Source organism: Microtus oregoni, unplaced genomic scaffold (genome assembly GCF_018167655.1).
Source record: "Microtus oregoni isolate MIOR12 unplaced genomic scaffold, Mior012 000001F_ref0000356, whole genome shotgun sequence".
Taxonomy (NCBI): Eukaryota; Metazoa; Chordata; class Mammalia; order Rodentia; family Cricetidae; genus Microtus; species Microtus oregoni.
Window position 1 is genome coordinate 3,647,911 of NW_024543060.1, and position 9,108 is coordinate 3,657,018.

General features: G+C 52.8%; 1 protein-coding gene across 1 annotated transcript; it reads left to right on the forward strand.

Annotated features, from left to right (window-relative positions):
• Positions 1-2,588: 2,588 nt before the first annotated feature.
• On the forward strand, positions 2,589-8,647 carry Sox7 (SRY-box transcription factor 7). The gene is made up of 2 exons (XM_041672468.1): positions 2,589-2,867; positions 6,726-8,647. The coding sequence occupies exons 1-2, from the start codon at positions 2,630-2,632 to the stop codon at positions 7,637-7,639; spliced, it is 1,152 nt and encodes a 383-aa protein (XP_041528402.1). The 5' UTR covers positions 2,589-2,629; the 3' UTR covers positions 7,640-8,647.
• The last annotated feature ends 461 nt before the right edge of the window (positions 8,648-9,108 follow it).

Here is a 9,108-nt window from a genome sequence, read left to right on the forward strand (position 1 = left end):
GAATCGGTGGAGCCAGGGAGGTCTTGCAGGGGTCTGGAGTGACCAGTCCCGGAACTAACACATGGACACAGTCCTGGGTCAGCACTGGCGACAGCAGGCATCAGGATGCCTGGGCGGGCTCCTGTGGGTCGGTCGTTGTAGCTGCTGTAGCTCAGAGGGCCTGAGCCAAACTGCAAGGCTAGAGGGTCACTCCTTTGGCGTTTCCCCTGCCCCACCCCGCCCCCGGACCAAAATACATAGAGCGTGCTCCGGGCGAAGAAAAATCTCCATTGCAAGGATGAAGTAACGGTAGTGAGCGAATCAGTCCGGGTTCCAGCCTGCAGATGGCTCCCAAGCTGCCGGTCCGGTACAGGCTAGCAACGGAGGGAGCGCCATCCCTCGGTTCCAGAGTCACAACTACCACCAGATGAAATGTATGAAACCCAACTCTTGGAAGCAACGTTCCCTACCTGTGTTCTCTGAGCCCAGACCCACTTTTGGCCCCAGGTTTGTAACCCTCCCTAGCGATTCTGCACTCTTGCGAGCCCAGCATCTTCACAACCTGGCACCTCGTGCGGCTCCTGGGTGCGCTCACACAAGGGTTCCCAACGCGATGAAGAGTACACGGCACTGGCCTCTCTGGAGCTGCAAAAGAACACTCCGGCCCTAGAGCTGAGATATGGTCAGAAACAGCAGGCTCGGTCCCCTTTCCCAGAGGAGGAAGAACCCTCCCTCTCAAGGAGAATCACTTTGACATAAAGGTTCTTCTGGAAGCATTCCTGGTAGTGAAGCCCAACACTGCAAATGGCCTAGCGTCCACTCCCCCCCCCCCAATAGGAACTTCCGCCTCCATGGCGGATATACTCTCGGTAAACCTCCTTCAAGTTTGGTGCAGGTGCCTGGTGGCCGAACTGCCTGCACCTTAGGACGTCCACTTCCAGGCCAGCGCCCCTCTGAACCACCCTTGGCTGGCAGTCCTGGCTTTGCACAGTAGGGGGGGTTGGGGAAGTGCGAAGGCGATCCCCGGTTTTAAGGGACACCAGCCTTAGAGTACTGCTGCGGAATCCTGGCCCTGGCGCGGGGGAGATGGGAAATGCCGGTCTGTTTTATGCCGAAAGCACATGCTCTGATGAATTTTATCTGGGGCCCTGGAAGGTAAAATTGGGTCCTAAACTCGGAGAAGTTGCAGTTCTCTGGACACTTGGAGAGTCTCAGCCCTGGCCGGCTTGCACGTTGCAAGCGAGGCCATCGGTGAATTCAGTCACCGCGCGCTGGAATTTAGGTCTAGAGCGGTATCTCCATCAAAGATTGCACAGCCGGAGCTCACTGCATTTACCTCATCACCGCCTGTGAGGTCAGCCTTATCGGCTGGTTTTAGGATTAGAAAAGGTCTTGGGAGATATCGAACTTGCTGTCGCGCCTTCAGAAATTCAAGGCAGGCTCTAGCACCCAACCCCATGGTCTTCCGGTCTTCCGTTGGGATCTTCCCTCTTTCGAAGGTCGCCTCTGCGGAGCCTCCATATGGGGTGGTATACCAGAAATATTTGTGGGTCTAACTCCGGGATCTAGTCCCGCCTGCTGTGGTTTCTACAGTGGGGTGTGTCTAAACCATATTGGCTCATTCATTCATTTATTCGGCAGTTCTTGAGTGCCTACTGTGTGCGGTCGCTGGTGTAACAGCAGAAGCACTTGCCGTAGCATCAGGGGGAGACGGTCTCTAGTTCCCAGGCCACAGCCCTTTTAGCCTGAAGTATCAGGATGCGGGAAACGAAGGAGGCCCGTGGATTGCAAGGAAGTCGTTGGGGGACCTAGGATCGTAAAAGCGACTTCTCTCTTGAGTAGAGGAAAACTCCAGAAAAGATTTCTGCGAAAAGAGTTACTAACAAGGGAGCTGCAGACTGGGACTGCAGGGAAGCGGTGGCCAGGCAGAGTGGGATGAGGCAAAGAAAGGAAGAGGAAAATCGGATGGTAGAAACCAAGACTGACCTCCTCCAGAGACCCAGAGTGTCAGTTTGGAAAGGGCACTGAGCAGAACCCGACGTCCGGGTAGATCCCACATCGGCCTAAGACCATCTCTGGTAGCCGCCCACGTTGGCTGGGACGAGATGACCAAAGTCATAGGTATGTCCCGTCCACAATAGCTTATTGGCCGATCTAGGGACATTGATGGTCCGTGTATCCCTGCGAAAGCTGTTAGAGTTCAGTTTTCCCTTGTGGGAGTTTGATAGAGTCTGGTCCCTGGGCGGAGGGCAGCCAGACCAGCGGAACAGGGGGCTGGACTTGACTCCCGCGCCACGTGGGGGAGACTGAGGGCCATGCGCACGCTCCCCCGTGGCTCTGCAGCACCTGCACCCGAGCGCTGATCCGCTGATCCGGGACGGGCTCGGGAGGCGGAGAGGAGGACAGGGGCGGGCACCGGGACAGGCCCGGCCCCTCCCACTCCCCGCCGGCAGGTCGCAGAGGGGACGCCGCGGCGGGGCAGCCGGGAGGGGCCGCGCCGCCCCTGAGAGTCATTGGAGGACCCGGTGGCCCGAAGCTGATAAATAAGGGCCCGGCCTGAGGCTTCGGGCCAAGTTGGACGTCGCGACCTGAGTGAGGGCCAGGTCATCGCCGGCCCCACGAGGCGAAGCCAAGTGTCCCGCGTTCGGCCATGGCCTCGCTACTGGGAACCTATCCGTGGACCGAAGGACTGGAGTGTCCCGCCCTGGAAACCGAGCTGTCGGATGGACTGTCGCCGCCCGCCGTCCCCCGACCTCCAGGGGAAAAGGGTTCGGAGAGCCGGATCCGGCGGCCCATGAATGCCTTCATGGTGTGGGCCAAGGACGAGAGGAAACGCCTGGCGGTGCAGAACCCAGACCTGCACAACGCGGAGCTCAGCAAGATGCTGGGTAAGTGCGCGGGACGCGAAAGTGGTTTGGGGACTGCGCGGATGACAGCGCCGTTCTCAGATGGCGGGGGAGGGGGGCGTCGGAGCAAGGACACCATCGAGTTGCTCACTAGGACCAGGGCGGGTTTCTGGACTGGCTATTTTTCCGGGACTTGGAGCAGAAACCCGGGCCCCAGCGGCGGGCGCGACCAGGCATCGGGTATAGAGGACGGGAACTCGGGTTCAGGGACTCAGCTTAGCCTAGGTGGAACTGGCATTTGCTGGGAGACTGAAGCTGGAGACTCCATCATTTCCCCCACGTTGTATGACTGGGACAAACAGAGACAGTGTGGCATGAATAAGATGATAACGAATATACGTCAATCGAGGCCTTACCGGGAAGAATCCCTATTTTTAATTATTTAACGGGGCGGGGGGAGGTAGCAACAAAAGACGTCCACCAGAATAGACTCGATTCACTTATCTATCGTAGCAGTGTAGATAACTTGAGAAGATCCTTGGAGCAGCTAGGGAGGGAGGGTCTGTCATGCCTGCTTCATGTTTGCAGGTATGGCACTGTCCGCAGATAATCCCGACTGGGACCAGACAGGCCAGGGGTGAAATGCTAAAATGGTTCTTAGAAATCCGAGTTTCTGTAGGAGTTTCTTTTCTCTCTAGTACCTGGAGCGGTGTGTGTGTGTGTGTGTGTCTGTATGTGTCACACGCATGTTATATACGTGTTTGTGTTCATGTGTATATATGCACGTGAGCATGCCACAGTGAGTGGGGGGTGGTGTCAGAAGACACTTTCAGGTAAGGAGTAGGTGCCTTCTTTCCACCATGTGGGTTTTAGGAATCAAACATTCAAATCTTCAGGCGTGATGGCAAAGAAATGCCCTTTTACCTACTGGGCCGCCTCATGGATCTTGAAGTCAACCTCTTTTCAGCTTCACCTTACTTCAAACCTCTTTACCCTTCAACGTGGTTTTTATTTATTTTAACCAATGAAATCCCTTCAAAACATTTTGTGTTTACAGAGGGCACCAGGCTGGCCAGGAGAGACATGCAGGCCCCTGGACCCCACCCACTGCTGGGTTGAAGCCCTTCCCTTTTCCGTAGGAGCCTGGGCTCTTTCCTCTCTCAGAGTCACACAGAGACGGCTGACTTTCTGCTGGCAAAAGGCCTGGGTCTAGAAAGAGGGCCCAGCCTGCTGGCTGTCTGGAGCCCCTGAAAGCAGTTGGTGAGAATTTTGAGGTTCTAAGCACCACTTGTGGCCAGCTGTGCCTAGTGTGTATTGGTGAACATTGCCTTGGAGGCGCCTTTTTATTGGTGTAACAAGAAATAGACTAATATCTGAAACACTATTTTTCTTTGTCCTGAAAGCTTATGTTGTTTTCTTGAGACCCTAAGAGATTTTTTTTTTTAAAAAAAAAAAAGAAATGCCAGCGCTTTTCTTATGAATTCCTAATTCCCCCCCCCCCCCCCATCACCCTGTTGATCAATCCTAACCAAGGAAGGAATGGTTCCATTTTTGACCAGGTTTCTGTGGCAGGCCCTGGTGGGAGGAGAGAAGAAGGGTGGGGTGCCTGCAGAAGAATTTAAAATGCCTGTTTTGGGGGGCAAGGGCAGGTACAGATGTGGGCTAATTCTCTCTGGAATAGGGCACTAGGCTGCAGGAGGGTACAGTTCATCTTGCAGAGGAGACTCTTCCCCCTCTTAGCAGCTCAGCCTGACTAAGGGGAGGGGAAAACAGCAGGCATCCACTGCTGGTGAAATAGAGACACAGTGCCTGCTAACATTGGTAGCAGCAGCCATCCCCTATGGTCTTTCTTCCTAAATGATTTCTCCCCTCTCTGGCCTATGAGAGGGGAGGAAGGCCTGGACTGGATAAGAGACTCCCAACTTTTGCTACTATAAACTCTCCCAACTTTAACCTTAGGACCCACCTAGGTAGAGGATATTTAACAGGTGAAAGGGAAATATTTGGGTATATCATAAATACATTAAGTGAAGTATTATGAATGAGAAGCTGTATCACAAATTAGACATCTGTTAGGATTTAATAATGGAAATTGTATTTTATTAATACTATATCGCATCTGGGTGCATTTGGAAACGAGAGACATATTTTATATCCAGACCATGGATAGAGTGTGGGGTGTGTCTTCATCCTGGACTTCTTGTAAGAGCTTTGTGGCCTCAGCCACGGGCTGACACCCAGCGTCATCTCCACATCTGGTGCTGGGAACACTCTTCAAGCCGTACTCTAAGTGACAGCTAATTACAACAACTGGCAAATAGTAATAATTCCTGCCTTTGAGCACTCAGTGCCCTATGACATCCTGATCCGTGAAGCCAGCCAGTGGGGAACGAGGGCAGCAACAGGACTGTTGGGGACAAGGGCAGGGCATGCATGACCCTGTGCTTAGCCACATCTGGACTGTGACCGGTGGCAAGATATGGGCTCTTTCTTTACAGGACTTCCACGGCCTGATGCCTTGTCATCTTGACTGGAGGATCTGAACTTCGGGGTGCTTTAGAGTCAAGGGGAAGCATGTGAAATTTGTAGATGCCCACCATGGGAAGGAGCAGTTTAAACAGTCTAGATGTGATTCTTGCAAATCCCTGGAGCAGGGCTGCACAATGCCCACTGAAAGGCGGAAGAGGGATGCCAATGTGGCTTGCAAGGCAGCAGATAGGTAGGGAATGATGAATAGAAAACCAAGCACAAGCAGCATTTTAGCACCAACGGGGTTACACGGAGAGGATGCTCTTAAAAGAGAAAGTCTTGAATTGGAAGCAGAATGTGCTGTAGTAAGGAAGATGGGGACCCTATAGTAAGGAAGATGGAGACCCTATAGTAAGGAAGATGGGGACCCTATAGTAAGGAGGATGGGGACCCTATAGTAAGGAAGATGGGGACCCGATAGTAAGGAAGATGGGGACCCTATAGTAAGGAAGATGGGGACCTTATAGTAAGGAAGATGGGGACCCTATAGTAAGGAAGATGGGGACCCTATAGTAAGGAAGATGGGGACCCGATAGTAAGGAAGATGGGGACCCGATAGTAAGGAAGATGGGGACCCTATAGTAAGGAGGATGGGGACCCAGGGAAGTTAAGGAGTTTGCTTCTGTGAGGAGCTGTGGCTAAGCCAGTGCTCTGCTATGTCCAAAAGGTCCTAATTCCATGAGAGAAAGTGGTGTCATGTGTGTGTGTGTGTGTGAGTGTGCCTCTGTGTGTGTCTCTCTCTCTGTGTGTGTAAATGTTAGCTTTCAAGCCATACCTATATCTTTACATAGTAGAGTCTATTTGACCCTCAGAGGTGAGGAACAGTTATTTGTGAGCCTTACTGAGATTCTTAAATCAACTTGATGATATAGTTGCCAAGGCTGGGCTACTCCAGTAAAGGTTCTGAGAGTCATAAGTAAATAGCACGGAGTCACTTCCTTAGCAGCAGGGAACTTCCATTAAAATGCACAAATGAATGGATCTGACCCTTAAAGGAAAGGAAGAACCCCAGCCAGTATTAGGACCCTTAGATTTTTTTTTTTTCTGTTACTAATGATTGGGTCAGGTGAGTTTGGAATGGCTGGGCCATCTGGCAGTTTCAGGCAAGCTGGTGGTTTTTAAGCACTTTCTCTGTGAGAAAAGCTAACGTTGTGCAATGCAAACAGGCCGGGGTGGTTCAGCCCCTTCTCTCTGTGTGGGATCTAGAAGCAGACGGTGTCCCTGGAGGCTGTGAGAAGGTTCCTTCGGGTAGAGTAGGGGGACAGAGGTGTTGGCACATGGGACGCTAAGAGGCACGAGGCTGATGCGGGTGTAAAAGCTGAGCCAGCCGTTTGGAGTCTGAGTATGCCCTTCTCTGGTTTGTGTGATCAGGAAAGTCGTGGAAGGCCCTGACGCTGTCGCAAAAGAGGCCTTACGTGGATGAGGCAGAGCGTTTGCGCCTACAGCACATGCAGGATTATCCCAACTACAAGTACCGACCCCGCAGAAAGAAACAAGGCAAGCGCCTCTGCAAGCGTGTGGACCCTGGCTTCCTCCTGAGCTCCCTCTCTCGTGACCAGAACACACTGCCTGAGAAAAACGGCGTTGGCAGGAGTACACTGGGGGAGAAGGAGGACAGGGGTGAGTACTCCCCAGGCACTGCCTTGCCCGGACTACACAGCTGTTACCACGAAGGTGCAGCTGGTGCCCCTGGCAGTGTGGACACATATCCTTATGGGCTACCCACACCCCCAGAGATGTCGCCCCTGGACGCGCTGGAGCCTGAGCAGACCTTCTTCTCATCCTCATGTCAGGAGGAACATGGCCACCCCCATCGCCTCCCCCACCTACCAGGGCCCCCTTACTCGCCAGAGTTCACTCCTAATCCCCTCCACTGCAGCCACCCACTAGGTTCTTTGGCTCTTGGCCAGTCCCCAGGGGTTTCTATGATGTCCTCTGTTCCTGGCTGCCCCCCATCTCCAGCCTACTACTCCCCTGCCACCTACCACCCTCTTCATCCCAACCTCCAGGCCCACCTGGGCCAGCTCTCCCCACCTCCTGAGCACCCTGGCTTCGACACCCTGGATCAACTAAGCCAGGTGGAACTTCTGGGGGACATGGATCGCAATGAGTTTGATCAGTATTTGAACACTCCTGGCCACCCCGATTCTGCTGCAGGGGCTGGGACCCTGACTGGGCATGGCCCACTCTCCCAGGGGACCACAACAGGCTCCACAGAGACCAGTCTCATATCCGTCCTGGCTGATGCCACAGCCACATACTACAACAGCTACAGCGTGTCATAGAGCCAGCGGCATGGAGCCTGGCCCAGCCCTGCCGTCCTCTCCTCGGTCTGAAGCACTGAACAGAGCAGAAACTGTAATGTCACCATCCCATGGTGGCAGGAGGTCAGAAAGCCAGGATCCAGCGCCCCATCTGTCCCTTCAAATGTGTTTTGTTGGCTTCACCCCGGAAGCACAGCCTCGAGGAGCTAACGCAGTGGGACTTCCTGGCCACTCTTCTATCTGCTGCCATCAGTGTAGCTGACGGTGGGAAGTCCAGTGCATTGGAGTTCCTGCCTCTAATCTGTGGTGCTCCCAGTGAGAAGGACTCTGGGTCTGGGGTCTATCTCAGTTCAGGCTCTAACTGGCAAAACCCCATTCTGGCTTGACTAGCCTTAACTGTGTTCTCTCCTGTAAAGTGAGGAGGGTTGGCCTCTTCTCTATGGATTCCTGAGTTATGGTCCTCTCAAGGACAAGGAGAGTGTGAGCCCAGGAATGGGCAGACTCATGGGGACTTCATGTGTACTGCCCAAGGGTCCAGGTTTTCTGCTTTCCTGTTCCCTGGTCCCCAGTCATCCTAGAATTCCAAAGGAACTCCTCCAGTTGAGAAAAACACTTACCCTTGGGTGGACAAGATGGCTCGGGATGGCTCGGTGGGTGAAAGTGCTGGCTGCCAACGTGATGATCAACAGTCTGTTCCCAGAACATACATGGTGGAAGGGGAGAACCGACTCCTAAAGTTGTACTCGGACCTCTGTGTGCATGCCTCAACATATGTGTTCTTGAGCATGCTCACATACATTCTCACAAATACTAAACATAATTTTTTTTAAAAAAGAAAACATACACCCCGGTTCAGGAAATTAATGAATATTCTCAGCTGTATCACTAAAAGCAAAATCAGACTCAAAGTGGTTGTTTTGTTTTGTTTTTCTCCTGAGACAGGGTTTCTCTGTGTAGCCTTGGCTGTCTTGGAATTCACTTTGTAGGCCAGGCTGGCCTCAAACTCAAAGCCTGCCTCTGCCTCCTGAGTGCTGGGATTAAAGGCGAGTGTCACCACACCCAGACTTGAAGTTTTGTTTTGTTATTGTTGTTTGTTTGCTTGCTTTTTTTTGTTTCGTTTTTAATATATACTTTAGATGCATTTTTTTATTTTTGTTACACACACTCTGGGAGACTACAGTGTGAGAGAGATGCCCTTATGCAGGCACGTCCCTCCACCCCCGGGTGTGTAGCCTGATTTAGAGACTTCTCAACTGTAGCAGTGTCTCACCACCTCCCTGCTGAATGGCCCAAAGAGCCAGGAAACTAAAAACACTGTTCACAAAGCAGCAGCAGCGGGCTGTGCTGATTTCTCTAGCAAACCTGCTGCACGGCCCTATCTATAGATGCAAAGGAGACTCCCTTCCGCCTGTCTGCTGCTCCTCACACTTTCCTGGAGGTTTTTCTTTTCCTCTCTTACTCCCCCTCTACTCCAAACTGGCCTCCAATTC

Bases quoted from the DNA above. Each gene is read 5' to 3' on its own strand.
- Sox7 (XM_041672468.1), top strand. From the start codon at position 2,630: ATGGCCTCGCTACTGGGAACCTATCCGTGGACCGAAGGACTGGAGTGT. The intron at 2,868-6,725 runs GTAAGTGCGCGG...TTGTGTGATCAG, and splicing joins GGAGCTCAGCAAGATGCTGG to GAAAGTCGTGGAAGGCCCTG.